General features: G+C 38.9%; 1 protein-coding gene across 6 annotated transcripts in view; it reads right to left on the bottom strand.

Moving 5' to 3' along the window:
• Positions 1 to 27,891, bottom strand: part of ano2b (anoctamin 2b) — a 124,968-nt gene that overhangs the window by 17,767 nt on the left and 79,310 nt on the right. For all 6 annotated transcript variants that reach the window (XM_088646436.1, XM_088646438.1, XM_088646435.1 and 3 more), the window contains one exon: positions 8,017 to 8,162. In XM_088646436.1, the coding sequence (XP_088502562.1) occupies positions 8,017 to 8,162 (146 nt within the window). The remainder of the gene's footprint in view (positions 1 to 8,016; positions 8,163 to 27,891) is intronic.

Consider the following 27,891-nt stretch of genomic DNA (forward strand, 5'->3'; position numbering starts at 1 on the left):
ACTTTACTGCTGTAAATGTTATTTTCCAAAATAAGACAGAAGGAATGAATGAGAAAGGTATAATATTATAGTTTGATTACATATTTTTAATGGTTGATAGGGAAGTGGCGAACAAATCCTTTGTTCTGGAACAGAAAATACATATCCACTCTGCTTCTATTGTGTGTCTAGTGCGAAAATCGAAGATTACAATAGGGAATGTTAAAAAAAAAATGACCCATGCTGCAACTGTGTGGATGAGCCCTTCAAAGACAATCCCATTGGTCTTCCACCATTCAGAAATGTGTAATAATTCCCACAATCATTATTCATTTGCCTGTTATTTAAGTGATCTCCTGTTCTTTAAGTGATCTCCTGTTCTTTTTTTACTGTAAGTTTTTCTTGAAGTAAACCATAGAAAGCATTTGTAATCTGTAAAGAAGTAATCTAAACATTCCACTTAAAGAGAAATGTGCCTGGTATTAATCAGATTTGTTTTCGTAGCAGTGTCTGAAAATGTTTCTTGGTACAACTGCAGTTTTTGTTTAACAGTTTCAAGTAAATCCTGTTCAGATGTATCAGGCATTTTAACTAAATTTGTTTCTTAATCAGTATTAAAACTGCTGTCTCAAGATGACTACAGTAGATGATTATTAGTTGAATCAAAAGTTCGAAAGATTAGGTCCATGTTAACGGTGCTCTCCAAGATTTTGTGAAGGAAATATGGTTCTCTCTTTCCTAGCGTTAAATCCCGCATCAGTGGGGTCCGCTTGTCAGCACGCCTGTCTCCATTTGGTGGTTTGAACCAAATCTTTGAGCTGACGTTGCTATTAATTGCGACCGAGAAATACTCCAACCGGGGCGTCACTCCGCCTGCCGTCGGAGTGGGGGAGGAGAACAAAGTAATGTAGCCAATTCATAGAGGGGGATTACTAGGAGGCATGGGAATTTTGGCCAGGATGCCGGGGTTACACCCTTACTCTTTTCGAGAAACACCCTGGGATTTTTAATGACCACAGAGAGTCAGGACCTCGGTTTTACGTCTCATCTGAAGGACGGCGCCTTTTTACAGTATAGTGTCCCCGTCACTATACTGGGGCATTAGGACCCACACGGACTGCAGGGTGGCCCCACTAACACCTCTTTCAGCAGCAACCTTAGTTTTTCCCAGGAGTCTCCCATCCAGGTACTGACCAGGCTCACACCTGCTGAGCTTCAGTGGGGCTGCCAGTTGTAAATTGCGGGGTGACATGGCTGCTGGCTTTGAAGGAAATATGGTTAAATCTTCTAATATCCTGTATTACTATATCCCTATCAATGTCAGGATTGTTACTTCTTATCTGTTTGCTCATGTGCATTAAAGGACATTTAATCACCTTGTTATAATTAGCAGAAACAGAAGGGATTGCCTGTAGGAAAAAAAAAGCTTAAATTCTTTGAACTGTGAATCTGCTGTTAGAACAGGGAGTTTCATTTCTCATGAATGATTTTCTTATGTTCCTGCACTAACTTCCTAAAAACATGCGTCTGCACTCCACTGCTTGGCTTTTTATTCCAAAGACCATTATTCCATGTTTTTACTATGTTTTTAAGTCATCACTTGTTTAATATTATCTTGTTCTTCCCAACCTTGAACTAAATTCTTATTGTGTTAGGTTATGATTTGACCATAGCTTAATTACTGTATGTGACTACCTATGTAATTTACTTATTTATGAAACTGTGATCCTTTTACAACCTGTGGCTACTTCATATTCAGTAAATCACCTTGGATAGATGAACCTACTATATACAGTAACTTATTTTTAATAACTAGAATGATAATTTGTATTTGTCTTTGTAAGGATCTGATTAATACAAATGCCATTTTTTGGGGGAGAGTAAATCTATCTTTGCTTTGATCAAAGTCCATGCTGAGAGTGTTATTACAGCTGCTTTTTGGACACTAGCTTAACCATCCAAGGTCTAGCAGCCTCGACAGCCAGCAAAGAGATTTGTTGGATAAGAAAGAAGAATTTTATTCACTACTCTTTCTATATATACATTTCTTTATATACTATACATAGTCTGCCATGCCATATTCCATTAAATACTGTTTGCTGCATGGAGAGAACACTTGCTTCATTCCTGATCCAGATTACTAGATGTTCATCTGACATTAATATTGACAATTTGAAATGCTGCCTAACAGCATTTTAGGTGAAAAGTAAACTATTGCAACTATGCTGTTATATTGAACAGGTTTTCATTACCCTCTCACCCTTATTATTTGAATTACAGGCAATCCCTGGAATAAATGACATTCGCTTCACACAAATATGACTTGTGTGAAAACACCATGAATGCATTAAAAAAAATCTGATTTGTAGACATTATTATGGATATGTATACAAAAGTTTGAAGTAGTTATGGCCACGTAGTACTTCTGCTGTTTAATGCATGAGTCATTTAAAAAAAAAACTGTAATGTAGAATTCAGTGTATTCATTATGTTACAAAAAGTGTTAATGTGAGAATTGGATAGGGACGTACAATCATCAAAGTATAAAACAGTGTGACCGTAAAAGAACCGAACTAGACAGAGAGGGTCTACTCTCAGAGATAAAACAGTTACTGTAGGTCTCAGGTGAGACATGTCAAAGGTGACTTGGAGAGACTGTTGAAGTTTTTTCAACTAATACAGAGAACCACAAATACACAGACAGTTGCTGTGTCAGACTGTCAAGAAAGAAAGTTTATGGTTTGACTTCTGGCAAGATGTTTCAAACCCACAGCTTTCCAAACCAAAAACCATTTGAATGTACGGGAAGGATCACTGTTAGTGAGACCTTAGATCAGGGGTGCCCAACCAGTCGATCGCGATCGGAGTGCTTGCCAGTCGATCGCAAGAATGATTGGCAAAAAATAAATGGGCTATTTGACTCCTTTTTTTCAATAGCCTAAAAATTCATTCAGTTCTGTGCATGTAATGTCATACATTTTACTGCCCTTGTGTGTGTTTAACCCTTGTCGAATGGGTTGTAAAAGTCTTGTCCCTGAGTGCTGGCGGACGCTGAAAAAAAGGCTACAGGAGCTCTCTTGGTTATTGCCACACAAACTCCACATTTGCTACAGCGCTTAGTGGAGCGAAACAGACTGGCCGTGACAAATTCACCAACGTTTTGATAAGTTTGATTGCCTATTTGACAGTTGTAGTGTTTGAGCGAAAATTACGACGCAAAGAGACCGAAAACTGACCGTTACCACAAGGAATGGGAGCATGATTTTTATTTTGTACTTTTGCATTCAAATCTGCAATGCTAGCGTCTACACGAAAAAAGGGTCATATAGAACAACATTTCAAAACTGCACACAAAACGTACGATGTGGACTTTCCCGCTAAAAGTGAGTTGCGGGAAAGAAAAGTGGAAAAATGAAAATCTCAACTAGCAGCAGTCGGTTTTCACGAGGCCTAATACAAGAGGGAAAGTGGCAATCATCGCATCATTCCTTGTGAGACACGTCCTGGCTAAACACAACAAGTCATTCAGGGATCCCAAAGTAATAAAAAAAGCATTTTCTAAGGCTGTTGACTCGTTGTTTTGAGATTTCAAAAACAAACATTTTTGGCAAGGTTCAGACAGCTGTTGCCTGAAATCAAAGAGGTTCTCAAGTCGTCTAAACACAGTGAATAAGCCCAATTAGGATTACCAGTGGCTTCTGGATTTAGCATTCCTCACAGACTTGACTGAACTGCTAAATGAGCTGAAAGTCGAGCTGCAGGGGACAAAATAAAAATGTCATCAACACGATCAGCAGTGTCAACACGTAAAAAAAAGAATTACGTGTTCAAGTTACCTCCTCAGTGCCAATACTCACATTAACGTACAATATTATTTTTTCTAAAATGGGGAACATTACTTGATCACTATAGCATGAGCCACTTGCTTTTTTTTTGTTGTCATTTTAGTGATGGGTATCGTTATTGTACTGATTTGCCCACAGTCTGTTTTCCCTATATCAGAGCTTCAAATTCTCACTGGTAGAGTAGATCGCGCTGGACTGGCAAATGAAAAAGTCGATCTTACATTAAAAAAGGTTGGGCACCTCTGCCTTAAATAGAGTTGGGAAAATGAGTTAGCCTAGTGTGTTAATCTCTGTGTTAATGCACCTCCATTCATTACATTGGGTTAATTATTATTATTAGCATTTTGTTCAGGCAATTTAATAAAAACACGTACGACCTGGTCTCAAAAGAAAAAGGTTCATATTCAGTGTCCCCACACATAGAGTAGGCAAGCTTTTGCTTGACTGCCTGCTCCCTATAGGGTTAAAGGGGAGTCTTTCCATTAGCACCTGATTAAGACCTGGGCAGCACAGCTGACTGGACTTCACCACTTATTGATTCTACTCAGTCATTAAGGTCTGTGATGGACATGAAAACCAAAAGAAATTGAGGCAATTGGTGGTACCATGTGACTTGATAGCTGACAAATATAAATACGAGACACATTATAGAAGAGTTTTCTTTGAACAATATTGTGCCATATGGCCATACAAGCAAGATTTAACGGACTAATTGACGTTCATTTCTATCAGCCAACTGACTCACACAAATGTCCTCTGTAGCTCAAGTCCAGTCACTCATCATTTAAGAAACAGAAACAAAGGATTTAACTACTATGAATGATTTATTTTTATTATTTTTTATTTATTCCTAAATATAAACCCCTTTCGGGGATGGCACCTTTCACTTTTCTTTCTAGCTCCTTCTTCGTCTTCTAATTTAAATGAAGAATGTTTGTAGAAACAGGTGAGTGTTTATCTCACTCAACAGATTTGCTCCTTCAAGGACTTCTTCTTTATAACCATCAGTGATTTGTACTGCCTTGGGCGAATGGGTCTGACAGGACATTTCTTATTTTTTTACCCCCTCATTTCAACTTTCTTTGCGTATTTTGTTCAACACTTATCTAAAAAGCGCTTTGAACAGAAATCATTTTCTGTTGAAAAAACGTTTTTGAGTATTATCTAGAGAGCCCACCGTGAGAGACAGGTCGGTAGTCTGTTATTTTGCTTGCTAAGACACAACCAACAGAGAGTTAAACTAAGTATTAAAAGAGATGAGTAAACTCACAGTCAGGGGACACAAACGTATGCTTGTCAGCACAAGAAACAGGACAAGTGATTGTTTCTAAGAATGCTTCGCAATTATTTGGGTAAAAGCCTTTTTTTTCTAACAGGTATGCTTCAGAAGTTCACTATGATGGTTTCTACTCAACACCAGCAAAACACATTCTTTAGAAGACACAGCCTTTCAGGATATCTAAAATGCCTTGTGCTCATCACTCCACAACAATTTGCTTCGGGGACCAGAACCTATTGATTTTTTTTCAGCCCCTGGCATCTTTTACATAACTGACATATTTGGAATGCTCATTTTTGGCGAGAGGGTATTTTTTTTGTATTTTGTCTTGAAAAGAACTGCCATTTCCTCTGCGGGTGACTTATCTGATGGCTTTTGCTCCTGAGTATGAAGATGAGGGATCCCATTGGAGGCAGATTTAGCACAAAGAAGCAGGTAAAAGGCAATAATATTAATATACCAAGTATACCACATTCAGATAACTAGATTTGTTTATATATTTAATATATTATTTTTATATACATAAAGACTGACTTTTGTTGACTTATACCGCAATTAAACATTTTATATTTCCTCCACCATTAATGTAGCTGTATAGAGTAAATACAATATACATAATATAAATAAAATATATAATATAAATACAATATACATGTATAGAGTAAATTATACGTGTTTCTTAACAGAAATGATTATATAACTGCCTACATTTCAACATTTCTCTTTTTCTGAGCTTTCTAAATCGAAGTCCCCGCCAACAGTAGCTTCTTATCTTTTTGTGTATTTTTGGCAAAACAAGAATGTGTTGGTAAAACCCAGCCTGAGTGCTGCACAATAGCCAACATGCAGGTAATGACAGAGAGTTCCTTGTGTGCATTAAAGCTGATAACACAGTTACTTCTTCAAGATCATCTTCCACCTGGTGTATATTATGCGTAATAATAAAAGAGGATCTGTTCGAAATTTAAACTTTAAGCGATATTGGGAAAATACAATTTAAAAAATGTGGCATGTCACTGGATTGCAATCTTTTTAAATGATAAAAAAATAAATATTTATTTAGCTTTTTTAAAAACTTCATCCTAGAAAATCAAGTCCAGACCATTTAAAAAAAAAATGATCTTTGTGAAAGTCAAACTCTGTCTAATCTATTAAAAATGACCTTTCTGGAAATCTTAAAAATTTAAAGCACAGTTTAATTTCAGTTACTGTATATTGACCTGCTTTAAAGCCATGAATATGCACCATCCACATGGCAGAGTACAGGATTAATGGAATGTGTTTGTTATCATTTGTACATCGGTTAACTTAAACTGCACACTACACTAATTGCAATTTTCAGTTTTATAAAAAAGCAAAAGGTGCTTCACATCGTGCTGCGCACACAAGTTTTCAGATGCACGAATTCTGGATTTGTCTGCAACACGTTTCTAGTCCTTTTCAAGAACAACTAAAAATGTTCGGACTGCATAATTGTTTGCATTATGGTGCAGAAGGTGTTGATTTTTAAAGTAAAATATTAACGCAGCGCGGAAAACTGAAGACACTGACCAATTCTCATTAAATCCAAAGGTATAAATCAACACCTAAATTTGGAAAAACCTTCAGCCGTTGTACTCTAGCACAGCAGCTTCTGCCTTTGAAGTCTGAGCACTACAGCAGATGAAATGCCACTGAAGTCCTTGTAAATTCCAGCCATTCTGGATGACTAAGGGGATACATATTTTTTTATCATTCGGATCACTGCCTGGAGAAGTCTTGGAGGGAAAATATAAACTGGGCTCTAACAATTAATCAATGCCAACAGAAATTCCAGAAAAAGGGGTAAGAAAACTGCAGGCAGGGAATGACAGTGGGAGAAAATGTTCTTTAAGAAGCTACTTCCAATATATCCACTCCAAGTTTGGCAAAAAGACTAACAAAAAAAAAAGGTCAGGACAGTTTTCTAAGACACCGATGGCATATTTGTTAAAAAAAGTAAGAAATTAAAACACTAATAAAGAAAACTGCCAGCAGTTTGGATATGAGAGCTAGAATCTTAACAACGAGAGAGGGGGTTACAAATTTAGAAACACTGAGGCCAGGCACACATAAACTGAAAGCACTGCTGAGGACACTGAAATGGAAAAATTCCCTTTGGGTTTTCACATAAATTTCACCTAAACAGACGTGTCGTGTTTAATCCATCAATACATATCGATTGATTTCCGCCTTGAGTGCTGTGGACGGTCCCCCATGTGACCTCTCAAAGCTCCCTGCTGGGGGATGGGTTTTGTAACCCCCTGGTGCTTATCGCACCCCGGATCTTGTCAGCTTCAAATGTGTAATCTCTTCGGTGTGCCATTTGGAAAACCCTCACAAGGCTTCGCATTCCCATCAGGTACAGTCTAGTAGGGATAACCATGACTGGAATGAAGGTTCTGAAGGTAACACTCAGCATTCATTATTATTATGGACAAAAGTCTTGCTCTATATCATTATATTGTAATATACGATACTAAATACGCCGAGGCATGGTCCCATCTATGGGTGCTGGCAAGGCAAAATACAGAGCCACTGCCTCTTAGGCATTTATGGCCTTCTGCAAAACCGCCGAAATAAAAACACCTGTGACAGCCTAACATACAAAGGAAATGCATGTTTGTATGTTTGTACTTGGAGGTCATCACAAAACTGACACACACACCCACACACCGTGCTGTTTCGTTCAAGAACCATGGCTCGTGTCACCGATTTTCTGAATCCTCGAAAATGCTGAATGCGGCGTCCGTACTCGAACACCCGGACACAGCAATTCTCCCCCCCCACCCAAATCGAGAAACAAACCACCTGGTGATTTACCAGCAAGGTTCAGGTCTGTATCTGTTAACGACAGGTGACGGATTTGGAATTACACAAGTAGAGACGGCTTACTCATTTCCATGTATTCGGGAGTTAGGCCGGTAAATGGTTCCAAGTTGTAATCCAAGTCCCACTGTCTGGACAGTCTCTGATTGTCATCTGTTTCCTCGGGCGCAGTGCCTTTGTCCCTCAGCTTCCGGTACAGTTTCTTGAGCTTCCTAGAAACCAACGGGGGAAAACAAGACAGCCGTTAGTACCCTCTAACAGGGGTGAAGGAATCCATAACAGCCACGAAGTCAAAAAGTCAACATTCCTGGCTGCGGGAAATTAAGAGCCGTATCCGTTAGCGATTATCACAAGAAGAACCCCCAACCCTTTCTTGCCCAGCCTTAACGGGCTTTCGAAAAATCGGAATTAATTAAAAAGGCATGCCTCTGGTATGTGGCTTGTTCAATGCTTAGCTTTGACCTGTAATTGAGAAGCCGTTATAGTGTTTCATTAGACAGCCCAGCAGTTTAATGGATCTGTCGCTGTAAGTGAGTGAACAAAATGAAATGTCAGGCTCATGTCTGAGGAGAGGAGTTAAAAGCTCTACACTGTACTTTGGTAAAGTACTTTGGTATTGACCGGTATTGGCATTTGTGCCACATTATACACAGTGTTTTCAGCACTCTTTCCTTTGTTTTATATAACAGAAAACAAAGAAAAAGCATTTTAAGCATTTATGATTACATGTACTCTGTGCTGTACATGTCTATACATTCACACACATCTGGAAAAGTTTGTCCCACATTCCCATGAGAACCACATTTATTAGAATATACTCTTTACAATATTCCTGGTTCTCTCCAATTTATTCTCCCCCTTACATGATTCATGGTACACATTCAGTAAAAAGCAAGGTTCAAATACAGTTGTTTCCCATTTTTACAGACAAACAGTACAGTATTTCTGTATTCATTCTGTATTTTCTGTATGTAATTCTGTATTAATATGATTTGACCTAGACCAATCGTTTTTGTATTTTGAAACCAGCAGATGTAAATAAACATGAATAAATCAGTTACTGTGGTTCTCTTTAGTAAATACTTCTTCTTTTTAAAAAGAAAATCTGCATACAATACAACCATTTACAATTCTGGGACTGTGTATGAGCTCAGACTCTTCACTGTATGAAAATTAACAAATCGATGCATTATGTATGCTATACCAATATATGTCATATTTTCTAATATTTATATTTTTGGTATTATTTATGAAGAAAATAAAAGAAACAATTCAGATATTTATTCAACAGGAAAAAACTGAGGAAAAAATCACAGAAGCGCAGACATAACTGGAGCTGACAGAGCGCACATATGGAATATATCAGTCTTTGTTAAAAATCATTTATAAAGTGGGAACGAAATCGCTGAAACAATCTCAGCATTCCTTACACCACAGGCAATGAGGGTGGATGCTTTTCTCTCTACCTTAGTCTCCCCTAGACGTAAAGTTCTGTTGATTCAAAAACCATTAATCTACACAACACAGATATACAGTATACAGAATCGTGTTTTGGTTTTATTTAAAGAACGTATTCACCTGTATCTTTAGTACTTCACAGCAGCTTAACTTCCCAGCTTTGTCTGGGATTGTAACATTTATACATTACTCTGCAGGTATCAGTTGTCAATTCTCTCACATCACTATAATTAGCTGGAGAGTTTTGTCCCAGAACCAGCTCTTATGTGAAATAATATGAAGTTACCCATCAAACTTATTTCTAAATGTCCACTGCAACACTTTTGACAAAAGTGCCCTATACTTTTTGCAAATTTTAAAAGAAGCACATGGTGAGAATAAGTTGATATAAGACTTCCAGATACTGCACTAAATTAACCTCAGCTTGCACAGTGCTGTTGTCACAGAAGCTTCTATGCTACCCCTGTGGGATGAACTTGACCATTTCTCCAGATGTCACAACCCCAGCTAACAACTCCACATGGTCTACTTGAAACACAGAAACATGATGTCTCTATTGCAGTTATAAGAGGAAAACAGCTCTTATAACTGCAATAATAGTGTGCTATTGAGCTCCAAAGATGTTCAGGAAGAAAAAACTATTATCTGTTACTATATAATACTATATATTCTATTATATATACAGTATAACTATTCTATTATAGAACTATTCTGCTATTTAACTATTGTTTTTAATGCTTGGCAAATATCTCCCAGTACTTAACTTTGTTAAAAACATACATTTTAATGCCATCTGCATTCTAAGAGTAAGAGATTCTGGCCCATATGCATACAATTGGTATTTTAACACTTCATTGGCAAATCGACAATCTTCATTTATATCTTCATTTTGTGTTTTGGTCAAATTTTACTAATGACAAAACAAGCTGATGAATTTAAAGGGACAGAGTCCAGTACTCAAAACTTTGGCATTAACTCAGCTGGCAATGAGAAAGCTCAGCGCAGGCCGAAGATCAGCGCTGTCACAACCCCCTCACTTATACTTATGAGGAATGAGCCAGGGAGGCAGCCCCAAGGGGTGAAGTTGGGTGGATTGAGGGGGGGCTAGAAAAGATCTCTAAATAATAAATAACTATAATAACTACAGCGTACTCAGTCAATGAAAACTGTTTTATCAGTCTATTTTTTAATTCATTACAAACAAAAAAAAAACAGTAGTAATAATAATAAAGATGTATCTTCAGTACATCATAATTTATTATATGGGCCAGAGACCAATACAGACTGTACTTGTCTGAGAGAAAAACACATGCATGTCCAAAAATTTGTAAACAGAAGAGATTTGGGATTTGTGTGACAGAGAACTTAAAAAATACAACTGACACTGAGCCAATAACTTATTAGTTTGTCTGTGCACATGTGCTGTGCAAGGCAAGGGAGAGATTTGATTTTTTTTAGTCTGAATTAAAGATGTCTATTTGCACATACAGCACTACTCTGTATGGGGCCCATACTGTTAGTGGGGGACTGCATTATTTGTGACATTTTTGTTCTTGAAATAATTTATAATGCCCACAAGTCAAATTTAAAGATGATATGTAACACAAACCATAATTCCACCAAGTTACCATTTGGCAACTACAAATGTTAGTTTTATAACAGATAAAATGGATTCCAGTCCAGTTCCTACATACTGTAAATGTACTATGAGCAAACAATTCTGTACAAGCACAGGGTTTGTGTCAGTGTTGCATTTTCTTGGTACAAGTTAAACTAGAACACTGATTTCTAGTTGTGTTTGTGTCTCACAATGTAAAACAATAGGGTTTCTGTTCAGTTGAGCACTCACATTTTATGAAATGACATTTAATTTTCAACTGTTAATGCATTGCACATGTGTGGTTAGTTTTGAAAGACGATGAACACAGTTTAAATTGCCAAGCATACATTTCACATAGTTAAACAAGTAAACAAATGCCATATACTGTCTAGATTAAAACAGATGCAACACTCTCAACAGCATAGTATGTAACACACTTACAGAAAACCCATTTGCAAACTCACTGCAACCAGTGAAAATGCACCCTCCAACCATGGTTCACAGTGACCAGTGACATCCTTGAATGCAACCACCACAATCACCTGGTGCTCGTTGATTCTTACTCAGCATCGTTAACAATTAACATCCGTTGTAACCTTACATTGAGCATTGTGATTAGGAAGCTCACATGACATTTCTCCTTCCATGGGACTACAAATGAATCCCTGACATCGGGATTTAATTTTGGAGATCACATTCCCAGGAAAGCGTTCCACGGGACATTAAACTCCTCCCTCGCCACCGTGAATAAATGCAGAAATAGAAAAATAGAAAAGGCCTGGCTGAGCTGTCTAATTGCGCCACAAAGCAAATTCAGGGGAAGTGCAAATGAGATGGAACTGATCCGCGCCCCAGTCAGCGTCTTGAATTTTTACAATGCGCTTTGCGATTTTACCTCTTTTCGGAACTGCCTGAGAATCCCAGACACATAAGGTATACTGTAGTTCAACAAATCTAGAAATCGCTTACATGTTCTGCGAACCAAGCCAGCTGACAGACTGCAGGCCGCTAGAGGTTATGACGGCTTACACAGTGAAACAGAGCAGTATGGACAAGCAGGATGCAACATAATTGAATCAAGCTGGAGAGACTACAGGTGAAGCCAACAGCACATGAAGACAAATGCCTCCTACAAGAAATTGTATATGGCCAATAAAGTAAGTCACCCTCTTATCTCGCCAGCAGCAGAACCTACTCCGGCAACCGTAAACCCTAATGAACACGAAACTTTTAAACGGCCGAACTACAGTCCCTGCGCAGCAGGAAAAAGTCTTGTCTTTTGAGCAAGCAAAACGAGCAAGTGACAGCTCAATTCAATTCCCGACCACATCAATCTCCATACAGAACACAGCGGGGCTGTATTCTCAAATTAGATCCTTATCACAATTGACTAAGGCAGCCACCTGCTATTATCATAACTGCCTAGAAACAACTCATGTATTTATTTGCTACACAGGAGTAGGATGTGTCATTGTTCACGTTGTCAAACCCGTTGACCTATTTTAAGTTAAAAAAAAGTACATTTGTGTTTATCGAAGCAAAGGAAAGAAATGACACTTTCAATAGATATAAATCTTAATGTACTGTAAAGTATTGCTTCCAACTCCATTTGCATTCTTTCTGGGCAAGACTTATATTTGAAAACAGTTTTGAGGCATAATAATAACATCACTTTATTAACCCTTTACAATTTCTTGCATTAGGAATTATCTTTTCGCATACCCCAGCTTGCACTCCATGAGACACACAGACAGGGAGAGAAGCTGGGGGTCAGAGCACAGGGTCTGCCGTTGTACAGTAACCCCTGGAGCAGTTGGGTTAAGGGCCTTCCTCAGGGGCCCATCAGAGTAGGCTGCTGGCTGCAGGATTTGAACCGGCAACCTTCCAGCCACAGGCGCAGATCCTTAGCCACAGAGCCACCACTCCGCCCATGTGTTATGTGTTAATTAAACAAACAGAATATAGAATATTTCACGAACACACGTCTTTTCGGTGTATTTTGGCACTGACAGGCCACTGTACGTGTTCCATACACATATGGTTTTTGTACAAGTCTTTACAGTTGAATCTTGTAAAACGTCATTTCTGGAAGCAGGTCTTTTCGATATTAAGCAAAGATGATATAAACGAATTCTTTACCTTACCACTCTGACAGCATAAAAAAAAAACAATTAGAGGCAGATGTCTTGGAAGAAATAGCAACAGAAAATACAAATCTGTATTACCTAATCACTTTGGCATACAGTATGTACTGTATAGCAAAAGAAACATGGTATGTTTCTTTTTCATTTGTTTCAAATTTGTGGGTATGACAGGCATTTGCTGGCAGTAAACTAGTGCTGATGGGGTCCATTTTCATGTGGTTTATTTTGCAACAAACACTGTCAGAGCATGTTCACAAAATGATTTCAATGTGGTTTTTGGAATAGCATAAATATGCTGCATGTGTATGTGAACACAGAAACGAAACATGTACACAACATTTTGTAAATGTCAAAGCCACAAAAATACGGACTAGGCCCAAGTCTACACAGACATTCTTAGCCACGGAACCAAGGAAGAAACAAAAAACACAAAACTCTTTTTTTTTAATGGTCGTCCTCACAAATTTTACAAGCCAGACAAGACTCTGGAGAATTCAACATACAGTAGTGAATCCTTGAAATTCTAAAAGAATTCCTGACACTCACACATTTAAGGATTGGTCAAGTCAATAAAAATATGGAGTTGGTGACCGCTAATTGGGTACGACAGATGCAGCATAATGCAATCTGTCTGCACACGAGAATAAAACTATTCTATTAATAATATTATTGTGGTTAAGGCTTATGATGTTATTGGACTGTAAGGCTTACATAAATACTTAGCAGTTCTCATACATTTTTTCTCACAAACTCACAACAATAAAGATAATTAGACCTAGGAGGTAAGTAACCTAGGAGTCAAGCCACAAAAAAAATGTAGGAGCTAGGCAGTACAGACCACCTAGTCCTGGCTGCCATTTCTGTTTTTCACAGCCACAGCTAGTAGAAATGGCTCCATCAGAATTTATTGCACTTCTCATCAAACCCTCAAGCTGAACTAAATATATCTTGGGTTTTGGCTTGGTCTACCCTTCCTTGTCAGAGGAAACGCACGTGTGTGGGGAACCCCGACACCAAAGTCCTTCTGCGTCTTCTGTTCCCCACCATTTCATTTATTTTATAAGGCACTTGACTGATGCTCCATTCCTTCGTTGCTCACTGTAGTGTTCCGATCTGCTACGACTTAAAAACATTGTGTAAAATCACAAACGAAACCCGTTACACCACACGCTGGTTTTACTTCGGCTGCTCTGTGGGAGACTTCAAAAGCCTGTCTTGTGAGGACGGATTATACTGTAAACTATGCTCAACAGGAAAAGAAAAATAACACTACAAGTATGGTACAGTAGATAACAAGCTTCTGTATATTCTACAACTAGACAGTCATTTTTTTACACAAGTCCGTAGATAAAAAAAACATTTTCTACAACTAGACAGTCGTTGCTTAAATGATACTACCTGCTGTATTGCTTTGCAGACAAAGCGTTTTAATTTATTGTCAGCCATCTAGGGTGATGTCTGCCTTTCACCTCATGTTTCTGGGTTAAGCTTTGATGAAGTATGATCCATACAAAGCAGAAGTGGCTTTCTAATAAAGCAGGGATGAATATCCCGATGATCAAAAGGCTCTTTTTTCCAAAACCTTGAACTTTCTAAAGTTGGCATACAATGCAAACCGTATGCGTTTAGATCAAGATGATCTAAGCTGTGGAACTGACATGGTGTAGCCAATGTCCTTGTCCTGATGGGTTTGTAATAAAAAAGTTTTAATAGACACTCCTGACTTGAAGTCATTTGCCTTATATTACTCCCCCTGTTCCTAGAATTATTCACACTACAGTCTCTGCCCCAGTCTTTCTGTGAAGCATCCATTATCTCCGCTACTGAAACAAGGACTGAAAACATCTGGAATGTAGTTTGTATCACCGTGTATCAGTGTTGACTCTAAAACCTCAGTCTAAATCGTGGGCCCAACATCTGGAACCAATTCTTCACTTTATACATTCGCCAGATAAAACCAGCTTCATAAAAATACACCACCCCCTCATTACATGATATCGAGGGTCCTGGGGAGCTGGTGTAAACACAGAATACAGAATAAGTGCCCAATATGTGTGTGTCTGAGTGTGTTAGAGGGTAGGAAGGGTTGTGTATGAAAAAGAGACCAAAAGATAATGTACTATCACCACCTGGTTTTATTATACACCATCGGAGTCCAACAGAAATGTCCTCTACAATTGGAAGGAAAGAAATATATGCAGAAAGATTGAAATAAATAGAAATCTGATGAATGTGATTGGATATTTCACAATTCATGACAATTGCTTAAATACACTATTTAGCTGTATACTGAATTCGAACATAACTGTGTGCTGTAGAGTATCAATGTATGAGCAACATGCCTCATTCTGTACCACTGCAGTATCTGAATTATTTTACCTAATGTAAAATATCAGGTGTCTGCAATATCACTTATCATTTTAAGAAAGTTACTTTCTTAAGATTTGGTGTTTGGTGTAAATTATATTTTTTATATACCTAATCAAGTTATGGCAACATATCGTTGTGCATCACAGGAGTATTGAAGAATCTTATGTAGATTATTCTATAGCTATTCCCCATTCTGATCACCACTTCAATACACACAATTCATTCGTTTTATTTTCTAGTGGCTTCATTTCTATCCTGTTATATTTTACTGCTCTTAAACATAAAACTCCTAAATTGTCTCATTCCATTATACTCCGCTTTCTTGAAACGATAAATCTTTCGTTTGGACTGCTGCTATGTAACTTCAAAACACACAATACTTAAAAGAATTCCTTATCACAGTTAAAGTACCAGGTGGCACTTGGTTGGTGCTGTGGTCGGGATTGCGGTCTTGCTAGAGCCCTGGGTTCAATCCCGGAGCTAGGGTGCTGTCTGTGTGGAGTTTGCATGTTCTTCTGGGTTCATGTGGTTTTCTTCTGGGTGCTGCGGGTGCTTTGCTTTCATCCACAGTCAGAGGTTCATGTGGGTTTCCTTAAAGTGCTCTGCTTTCCTCCCACCGTCCAAAGACATGCTGGTAGATGAATTGCTTTCTGGGAAACTGACCCTAGGTACCCCGGTAGGGTGTGTGTGTGTGTGTCCTGTGAAGGACTGGTGTCCTAATTGGTGCTGGTCGCTTGCTGGGATAGTCTCTAGCTTCCCCGGGACTCTGTATTGGTTAAAAGGGTTAGATAATGGATGGATGGATTCAAGTACCCCAGTGCTTTCACCTGTTTTCTTGATTGTTTGAAAATACTATATCAACAGAAAACATTCCCTCTAGCGGCTGTTCTGACAAATAAGAAAGCTTTTGTTAAACATGTTTTTTTTATTTTATTTTCAGATTTTGGTGTCCCTACAGGTGGCGCCCAGTCTGTGTGTGGAAAAACAATCTTTCCTTATGCATCTGTTCCTGATTCCAATTCATTTACTGCATTTGAATTTGGTGGTGTGTAGGCTGTTGCTAATACTACATGTTGATTGGAAAAACAAATGTTAATCATTTATATTTTCTAAAACCTTTAAATCATCTAGTCTAAGTTTAAATTAATTAGGTTCTGGTTCTGTGCCTTTCGATTTTGATGTATAGTATTACATTTAACCCTCTTCCAGTCTTCCTGTCTCTGGAATTATGTACTTTCACTAATGATGTATTCTTACAGAATTCTTACTATGGGGTCTGTTTCTGACTGGATTACCCTTTCTTCTCCCATGTAGAGTTTCTTTGATTCTGCACCATATTCATTTAGATGTAATCCAGCATGCCTTTGCCAAAGTAAGGATTTCAGTGGCTAGAAACAATTCTGTGAATGTGATCCAGATCCAAGTGTTAGAGAATCAGCAGTTACTTTCAGGTATTTAAAAGACATAGTCAATTATATTATTTAAACAGAGTGTAAACATTGAGGATAATAAAACTGATGCATATCTCAAATTGTCCTTTAACTTGATTTAGGCACTACTACTAAATCAATTACTGTCTAAAAATATAACTCCAAATGGGATCTGATTATTCTGGGACTTGAATAAAATCCCATTCATCTATCTTCCAAGCATTTTATCCAATATAGGGGTTGCTGGGCATCCAGAGCCTAGCAAGCAACAAGTGTAAGGTAGGATACACCCTGGATGGGACATCAGACCATCGCATAGCAGAAACACAGAAACACACACCAGGGCCAGTCTTCCCAGCAGCTGATTATTCTGCCAGTATGTCTTTGGACTGTGGCAGGAGACCCATGTGAACACAGGGAGAACATGCAAACTCCACACAGACAACACCATGGATTAAGCTCACTCATGCTAGTGTCATAATTAATGACAGAATTCCAAAAGACACCAAACATTAGCCTTTTTTGAGTAGTTTTAAACAGAAGGTTAACTGCTGTGGTTTAGGAACTTCAGGGCTTAAGACATGCTATGGTTAGTAAATCACAGGGCAATTATGGTATTTTTCCACACATACTAAAGGAAATGAAGTGCAATATTCACTGACCCATAGCTCTCTTAGAATGAAAGCTGGACCCACAAAATGGACAAACTGCAAGTACTGAAGCCAACACAGAAATATCAACCATAATAAACTACAGAGTGGCAAGTAAAACCAAACCGAAAACAGTTTAGATAATGGCTTCTGTACTGTGAAAACACATCAATACAAATTTAAAGGGACATGCTCTTTAGGAGACCTGCACTCAAGTGTAATTTCAAATGATTGTTAATATGGCTCCGCAAAAGGTCGAGAGTGGTGTACGTCATTGAAGAGACACAAATAATAAACCTAGACATGAGCAGCTGACCCAAATAAAACTAAATCCTCCTTTTGCGGCGCCCATCCGACATTGAATCACACAGCATTTACGCAATTTTTGACAAAACAACAACTCTGAAGATTTGTTTCACAGCTGTGTTCCACGTAAACAAGAAAGAAAAACACATCAGCAAAATGAAAAGGGCCTCTATTTATAACGGCAACCAAAGTAACAAAGAGGGAGGAACATGCACTTAAAGAATTAATCTGTTATTGGCCAACAGAAACTGGGGTGAGTAGATTTAGTCCTGTGTTTACTAAAGCTTCAACTTAAAACCAACTAAATGGCGTCCTGCATTATTTATGTGTTAAGTTAAAGCCATTTTCTCACCTCATTACTTTTTAACGCACTCTTTTGTATCTTAAGTGCAATTTCTCTTTTCGTGACAATGCTTTAATTTCACAGCTGTCGAGAGAGGTCTGAACAGAGGATCCCTCTCATGGTGCAACCTCTGTCTTTCGATTAGCAGCCCAGACATACTTGCCCCGCATTTTCCATGTCCCCAGTATAATATTTCGGAATTTTCTGAAAGATGTTCAGGATATGCGATACGTGGGATTATTTTCCGATTTAGGTCAGGGGTTTATATGAAAAGCATGTGTTTTTAGTAAAATCCCTCCGCTTTTCCTGTCTCTCTTTAGCTCGGTACACATGGCAGCCTTGCATTTAACAAACCATCTTCAACCTTGGTTTGATGTGATCCCAGGTTATTTAGAAAAAAATAAGCCAGTGACTTTTTTTTGGTGGGATTTTCCTTAAGGGTTAAATATTTAGTATTACAATGAGGCACCTCAGCATAAAACATCATAAAGGAATCAGGAGTCACATTGGTGGTTACAAAATAACCTTATCGTTGGCACAAAGTAGTGTCAATGGGTCCATACAGTAGCTCTTAGAAACTTTTGCTCCAACCACTTTTTCCCCCTCTTCTTCGAAGGTTTCTGAGCAGTTAGTTTAGTTATAAAAGAGATGTATGCACCCTCTGAGACCACTTTGTGCTAATACGTATTTTGCTGTCCTTGAAGAAATATTAACACCTGGGCTTTCAACAAAGGCTTTTACAAGTTTCCTCAGCTATCATGCAGGGAATTGTTTACTGCCAACAGTGCCAGTTTCACAAAACCCCTGTACAGGCAGTTGCAGCACTGGGTAAAATGTGAAACCAACCTTCAAATTGTCAACGTTAGCTCACCTTCATTAGCTAAAACCTACATTAGATTTCTATACTCTTCTCAGGGAAGATTTTCTTCAACGAAACCGTAGTGTGCACCATATAATCAAAACCCTACACAATTACTTTGCTGCTTATAGTTAGATACTGTAGACCTTGTGGCAGTGAGACAATTTCTGCAATGTTTCAGCATGTCAATCTAATACTGTTTCAGAATTTAATAATCTGCAATTCACACTATAAACACACAATTTCCTTTGTTTCACAGGTTCCAAAAACTATACTCAATACTGTTGAGTTTTTTTGTGTGCTTTTTCAACAAAACTGCCCTGAGGAAAATGATATTGTAAAGTCATGAAAATATTCACAGTTATAGGGCTTACCCCTGAAAGCAATAGTTTTTAATGGGGAGCTCAAAATAATATGGATCCTGTAAATTGCCATAAAAAAGGACAAACTGTTACAACTGCCCTTCAAGAACACTGTATATGAGTGTGCTGGATGTCTTCTGTAGTTCACTCCACACAGATCATACTTCACCCAGCATCTATACTGGAAACATTTCCATGATTACAACATACTTACTGTATGGTACCCTCCAGTAGAACTGGGACAGTAAAGCTTTATAATCAAACAATTTGCATTTGTGATATTATACAGTATATATATTGGGGGTAATTCCATGCTTATATTTAATCATAATTGAGCAATAGCATACTTTACAGTATGTGTTACCCAGTGACTAGAGGATTTCAAATGACCATAAGTATTGGAACATTTACTTAGTTCTGCATTTACTTTTCAACATACTTTGCCTTCAACATTAAAGAGGAACTGCAGTCTCAATGTCCCAGACTGGTTATTAAACCTCAGGGACAAAATCAATTCATTGACATTATAGAAAAAGTTTACAAATTTTGATTTAAACACAAAATCGTGAACATTGTGAAAGTACCCTAAGCTGCCATGTTATCGGAAACCTCTGGTCTCAGGTGAGAGTGAGAGTTTGTGAGAGTTGTGATGTGAGGCGGCTCTTCCTGCTCACTAGTCCCTGTATTGACAGTACAGGTTGTGCAGCAGACATTTCACCGCAGAAACGTTCCAGCGTGATCTGCACGCAGAGCTAACAAGTAAGCAGTATTTGTTAGTGAAACCATCTTGAAGACGAGAGCAATATTTTTATTGGATTAAAAGAGACGTATTCATAAAGCCTGCTTGTTTAAACTGTAACTGGACCATTTCACATCACCAGAAGTTCTGTTGAATAAAATACAAGAACATGGCGCTGTGCCAAACATGGAGGCTTTACAAATTACTGTGTACATTTTACTTTTATTGTGGTTTGAAATGCACTCATCAATACCGATTCCTTTCAACCCCAGAATATAAAAAAAACAATGCATTTCCCCTTTAAATTCAGTTCTCTCTGAAAATGATAAACAGAGCGTCTATTCATTAAAATACACTTAGTACAATAAGTACCGTACATTTTATGACCGAATAATGGTCTGAATCTTGCTCGTACCATACACAAAGTATTTTTAGTATTAAACATTGCTATTACAATATTATGTACTTCATCCAACATCTACACTGGAAACATTTTCATGATTACAACTCACTTACAGTGCCCTCCAATAGAACGAGCTTAAATAATGAGCTAATATATTAGTTAACTATAGCTGAAAACAAAATAAAACTGGCTATTTATCTACAATATTGTGGTACTTTATGTCCAGTACTATAACCAGCAGAAAAAAAAAACTGTATTGCATTGTGCTCTGTTTATTTGCCGGCAAAAAAAGCCTTAGTTTTATGAAACACATTAGCATTGATAGTATTAGATCAGAGAAGAGTTCTAGTACTAAATGACGAGAAATAGGTTAAAAAAGGATTTGTGGATCAGACAGAGCTCGGGAGTTTCCACTCAATCCTACTGTAGATGTGTTTTGTCCTCGATTTTGCGTTTCACGCACTTTTTACCTCTCATTTATAACTTAAAAACGTCACTGAACACCCATAAGCTAAAGTAAGTTAGTCGGCTGTATTTGTTAGTACAAGAACCAGAGGCGTTTCAAATGATCATGTATTGAACCAAATATACAACAGCACTGTTTCTCGACTTGCTGACTTCCTGAAATAAAGAACATCACCTGCAGCCATCATTATTGAGTGATGACTGATGTGGAAAAGGATACCATTATAATATACATACCGCTTGTCAGTATGTAATATACCAGAGAGCCATTAAATACCTCAATTGCTGCACTCGTTGAATTATTAACAATTTCTCTTACCTAACTGATCCATGATCTCTATAATCACAGCATGTAAAGATGTTATTTACTTGACAGAGGCCTTCATCTGAAGGAGCCTACAAATGTACCCATTTCCGCAGCTGGAAGTTTTATTGGAGCGATGTGGAGGAAGCACCTTGCTCAGGGATACAGCAACAGCGCCCTCCCTCAGAGGTGTTCTGAAAGTACAGTCTTGCAGTTCTGAGTCTAGAGTCCTAACCATCCACTTCTCCATCCGGGAACAAGTAAAAGTTTATTCCCTGCTGAAAAGAGAAGAAAGGCAACACAACGTTGCTGTGGAGCCTCCTTTGGGTGTGACACCCCAAGGAGAAGAAGAAGGAGACACCCTCAGAAGGCTCCACAGCTGAAATGTTGTTTCTTTTCTCCTCTTTCAGCGTGGAATAAACCTTCACTTGTTTCTTTGCAGCCGACGCACGCTGACACAGCTCCGTACTTGAACTCTCTCTCCATCCATTCATCTTCTAATCTGCTTATCCAGTACAGGTACAGGGGTGACCGAAGCTTAACCTGGCACAGATCGGGGCACAGGATAAAATACACCCCAGACAGGATGCCAGTCCATCACAGGGCACGCACAGTTTTCCGGAAGCCAATTACTCTAGCGGTATACCAATGAAACTGTCGGCAAGCAACAGGCGCGAGGCAGGATACACCCTGGGTGGGACGTCGGACACACAGACCTTCACACACTCCCACCAGGGCCAATTTTCTCAGAAGCCAATGAGCCCACCAGCGTGTCTTTGGACTGTGGGAGGAAACTCAAGTGATCATGGAGAGAACATACAAACTCCACACAGACAGCACCCTTCGAATTGAACCCGAATTCCAAAGCTGCCATTCAGTCGCTACCATAAATAAAAAAACCAAAAGGGGGGGGAGTATTAGAACTGACAGGCACTCGGTGGGTCACTCTGAGCACGAAACCCGGAAGCTTCCCATGAACTACGGCCATGCAAATCTGATGGCCTCTGCGCAGTAGCGGTTCTTACCGATATTCGTCATGTGTCTGGCGCTCCTACCCAAAACAACTTAACAATTGCACACATTTCCCATAGCTACAGGGTATCGATCGGAGCACTTCAGGCGATTCAGGATTCGAACCCGCGACCTTCCAGGTTTGGAACGAGTCCGCAAACCGGACCACCGCCCCCAATTCACAGAGACTAACGAATAAACCAGTGTACATTTAATACAAATATTGCGGGAAAGAAACAAAGTGATATCAACTTGCATGTTTTGGTGGTTTTATAGATTGACTTAACCTTAAAATTCGTTTAGGTTTTTTTTTTTTTACACACAGTGAGCCATTTACATCCGTTTTTTTGCATTTGGAGTTGGAAACTTCCCTGGGGTGGATCTGAAACTAATAAGGAAGTGAATTTTGAAGATATGTCTGAAGGGATATTCTATATGATGCGGTCGAAATGCTTAATGTATACTGTATATCTCACCAATATAGAGCTGGCAAGAAACCAGCAGGAAAGACTTCCAAAGCCAAAAAACAGAGTGCACATAGTGTTACTTCTTACAGAAATAGTGACCCTATGACCTTGAATCTTCGAGACAGTTTGGGATAGATCCCCTATTTTTATTTTGTTTTTAAAAACAGCAATCCTGGCTCCAACATACTAGCAAAAGCCTTAAGCAATGCGTTGTTTTTTTTCTTTTTAAAATACTTTTATCAGGCTTTCATATGCAGCAATTGCAATCTTTGTGCTTATCTAAGTTTAGCCCACCAGCGTTAGCATGAATATAACAGAAACCATTAGATAATCCTTTATACTGTAGGACTCCAGCCATCCTGATTTAGACAAATTATTAATTTGAAGGTTGCTGTACATTAAAGCTTGCAACACATTGTCCCAGACTTCTGCCAGTAGCATTGCTTGGTGTTTACCTCTGTGGTTGCTTCTAAAATCACTTAGGGACAGAAATATCTCTCACATACCATAAAATTCCATAAAGTCTGTCTGCTGGGATACAGGCCAAATCTTACTGGCTAAGTACAGCAAAGACCTAAGAACTCATACCAGCTGCTGAGATGTATAACATTTTCACACACTTAACCCCCCACCTAGATACAACTACTGTACTTCCCTCCTAAATGTGTAAAAAAGTTGCACAGTGGTACTGTATCATTTTTTAGGTCTTTGCTTTTTAAGGACCTTTTGATCACGTCTCTATCGTTTAACTTCTATTTTCTGTTAGCAATTCTGCGTCTTTGCCAATGCATCCTGTGTGCTTCTCTGTACTTCAGTGCAGGCAATCCAATAAAAAAAAAATTGTGCTGTATCCCAAACATGAACACAGAAACAGTTGCCATAACAAGGGACAATTTACGACAGATAGTTTATCTAATGCCATGAGAGAACGGAGTTATTATAGTGACTAAAGTGGAAAATTTGACCGGATACTGTGGCTGTCTTGAGTTTTATAGGAATGTCCCCATCTCATGAAGAAGTCTGGTGGGTACCTAACTGGTAGATTTGAAGGATTTTTAATTAGCTGGGATGTACATCGTGCTACTGAAAAGCAAAAGAGCTACAGTACTGTATGTGGACCAAACAGGCCACTTTTACTAGTGCATATGAATTACATCTTATTGAATACTTTACTTCACTGGGCTGACTACATCACAGTAATATCTTTTTTTGCGATGGGGCGATCAAAACGACAGAGGCAGAAGCACGCACAAGAATCTTTTGGAGCCTTTTATCCAGCGGTGGATGGATGAAGCCCGATAGAAAGAAATCATGATGAGAGGGCAAGAAGGCAAAAAAAAGAAAAGCACAAAACCAAGTTTCTGTGGTGTTGCAAAATATTCATTCGTGTGCGGTTCAAAGTTAGTTGCTTGTCTTCCTCCACACACCCCCGGGTTTTGAGGAAGCCGTCAAAGTTTCTAGCCTTTGGGCATGAAAGGTCTCAATGATATACAGTATAATGCCTCAAGACAAATCACACTTGTGCATCTAACTTAAAAAGATTTGTTTAAAATAATAGTTTAAGAAAAAAAAATAGGCTATTGATTGATGGATCATTCAATCCTTCTGAAGAAGTTGTACTGATACAAGTTCCTCTGCATGATTTCAGAATTATTTTCAGACAGCCTCGGCCAATTACTAGGGGGGTGCCACGAGGCACAGTACTATCCTGCGTGCTACTCCATTTTCCATCTACAGGAGGTTAATAAGATGACTCAGTGGACTCACTTTGTCTTCTGCAATGGCTGATTTTCTGTTTAGTGTCAAGAAAATACAGAAGCGTTCCTGTGAATCTGTCTCCTGCTAAGCTCTCAGAAAATGTATTTAATGCTATTCAGTAGGTTTGTTAAAAAAAAAATACAATTTGAGCTTCCCCCTTACTAACAACCTCCAATTTTTACTTTAAGTTAAACACAAATGGAGAAAGTAACTGTTTAGAAATATATAAGCATCTGGGTGGACAGTGCTTTTGACTTTCAAAATGCATCCTGATCAATTACTCGTAAAAGTCAAGTCTAGACTTGGTTAACTTTATCTGAAGAAATCTTGTTTTACATGTTCCTGAAAGCACTCACTTTGGTGTTGTTTCCCAAGAGCAGCGTTAGAGGCCACGTTTGCCAAATGATTTATGACTTGTGCATCCATCAGACTCATCATTGCAATCTTTATCCTGTGATTTATTGGGCCTCTCTGGATACGAGACAAATGCTTCGCCTGTTTCAGTTCATTTACAAGCCGCAGTTTCGTGGGCAAATTTTGATTTTGAAAAACGCCTTTCTCCTTTAATAATTGATGGCAGCTCTCTGTGCCGTCCTACAACTCAAGATGCAGTCCAGAACATTCTTAAATCTCCCAGAGGTGACTGTGGTCCATGAGCTCCAGTCACTTCAGGCTGAATGGAACCATCCTGCAGCATGAGCTGAAACTGTCCAAATATGTACCTGAGGGTATTTTACATTTTACTGGCGTGCTTAAATCTTTTCCTCCTGATATTTGTATCTCAGCAGGAATATCAACACGCAAGAATTAGGTGAAAGGACTATGGCGTGTTTTAGTCCAAATGTGGCTGAGCCCTCTTGGCTGAGGGCTGACCTGGCCACAGGACGAGGAGGCTGGGAGCCCCCTGTGGACAGAGGAGTGACCAAGGGGCAGCTGCAGAGGTGGAGGTGGGGTGGAAGTGGGATACAAAAAGACGTACAGCAAAGCAAGGGAGAAAAGAGGAATAACAAAGGGTAATTATAGCTTTTCAGGAGAGGAAATGACATCAGCAGTGATTGAGAATTAGTCTGATTGAACTTGGTGTTGATGTTGTCACTCCTCCTGAACCTTCTGTTGTGAACTCCATTTAAAGGCAGCTCCCCATCCAGCTATTTTGCATCCTTTTGTGGTATTTTTGAACAGGTCTGATTGTCATCTTTGAACAGCAGTATGAGCTGTTCAGACAGGATGTCATTATAAATGGCAAACTGTTCACCACTGACATACAATATCTGGTCAGATTGACGATTTTTGAAGAAAGTTTGACTAGGGGGGCTACCAAACAGATTTTAAAGACCTGGTGATTTATACTTCAGGACTAATGACGACAGCAACAGGTCTGAATTTTCCATGAAAATCCTTGTTAACTCCCAGTGGAATGTGCATCCAGTGCACAGCTTGAATGGGAAGGAGCGGCCTGGCCTACAGCTGCCAGAGTTTGTGATCCTGCCGCAAGGAGAGGGGCAAGGACAGAGACTTGTACTGCTCACTGTGAAAGACACCGACCAAATCAACAGAATGAGCTTCGCTGCTTTTTCATGCAACACATTATAAATAAAGGGAAACCACAAACTGCATGTTATAAAAGAGGATAGTCCAATCCAGAGTACTGGAACTAATAACATAAGCAGAGGACAGAGTGGTTATCTGTTATCTAGCAAAGGAACTAAATCCGTATCAAAGAAAGCTACTGGTTATTGACAGCTTCACATTTCATCTACTGGTCCTGTAGTAGGTTTTTGAGACTGGCTCTGTGGACAACGAAAGTGAGCAAGGAAGAACTACTGTATATAGTAATAATGAAGAATAATTCCTTACACTTACAGTATATAGCGCTTTTCTGGACACTTCACTCAAAGCTCTTTACAGGTAATGGGGAATCCCACTATCACCACCAGTGTGCAGCCCCACCTGGATGATGCGCCAGTCCTTTCCCCACACACCAGCTCTCAGTGGGGAGGAGAGCAGAGGGATGAAGCCAGTTCAGAGATGGGGATTATTAGGAGGCCATGATGGGTAAAGGCCAGGGGGGAAATTTGGTCAGGACATTGGGGCTAACACCCCTACTCTTTTCAAGAAACACCCTGGTTATTATTGGAGAGAGGAATAACAGTCAGTATATAGCACAAAAGTATTATTGTCAGATAAATGCAAATTGTTGGCCTGTATCGTAGTCAAGGGTGTCAGGAACTCACATAAAATTGAAGGTACCCTGAGTGCAAACAAACACAGGCAGATTCTGATGCATTTCGCCTTTCCCTCAAGAATCTCTAACTGGGACAGGATACATGGTTCAACCTGACAAAGATGCCAAGAATACAGATAATGTAGTGAAAATAACACAAGGAGCCTGATGAAACACAGATGTTGTGGTTTTCACCAAGCCCTGAAGTGAACATTGAAGCCATATGGAGTCTCACAGAGCCTGAGATGGTTTGTTGAAAGTACTACAGGACATTCGGAAAAATAGTGCACAGTTGTTCACTGATGCTCCATGAAAACAAGATGTCAAGCTCTATATAAACCAAAGGGCTTTACCAAATATTTATTTCCTAAACAATCTTTTCACACTTTGAATATCATCTGCAATAATGATTGCGCATAATTGCTTGGTATAATGTGCATGATAAACCTTATTTGATATTTATTTCTACAGTATAATCATGTCCAGTTGAGTAGACTATATATATCAATCATTTTTAACACTGATCGTAAACTGTGATGGGGCTATTCTGTGACAGACTCACAGTGTGACTTCAGTCATGTAAAGCTCCTTAACCATGTCTTCATCTAACTACCGCTAAACAAAAGTGAAGCACTTTTAATTAACGCTGTGTTGGGTTTCTGCCCGTGACTTTGAATGTATTTGATCCTGTTTGCAGCCCCCAAAAACCTGAAATTCAGATCAGTGCATAAAAAGATGGCTTGGACAAACAGGGAGCTGTCATTAAAAGAAAGATGACGACAGAGACGCTATCATTGTACAGTATCTCTGTCCTTGAACATTGTGCCAAGGAAAACACAAACCTCTATTTTTCTAGCAAAACCATCATTGTATTCCCAACATTTTATTGTGTTGGATTATGTATATCAGACTCTTGCAGCCTGTTCTGGCTCTTGGATCCTTTTACAGGAAATGCCTCTCAAAGACTCCCATTTTAAACGCAACAATAATTACAGACCGTAATGTGATTTTTATAATGCTACAATAATTTATAGACCATTAAAAGCAG

The sequence above is a fragment of the Lepisosteus platostomus genome, chromosome 9 (genome assembly GCF_059453375.1).
Source record: "Lepisosteus platostomus isolate fLepPlt1 chromosome 9, fLepPlt1.hap1, whole genome shotgun sequence".
Classification (NCBI taxonomy): domain Eukaryota; kingdom Metazoa; phylum Chordata; class Actinopteri; order Semionotiformes; family Lepisosteidae; genus Lepisosteus; species Lepisosteus platostomus.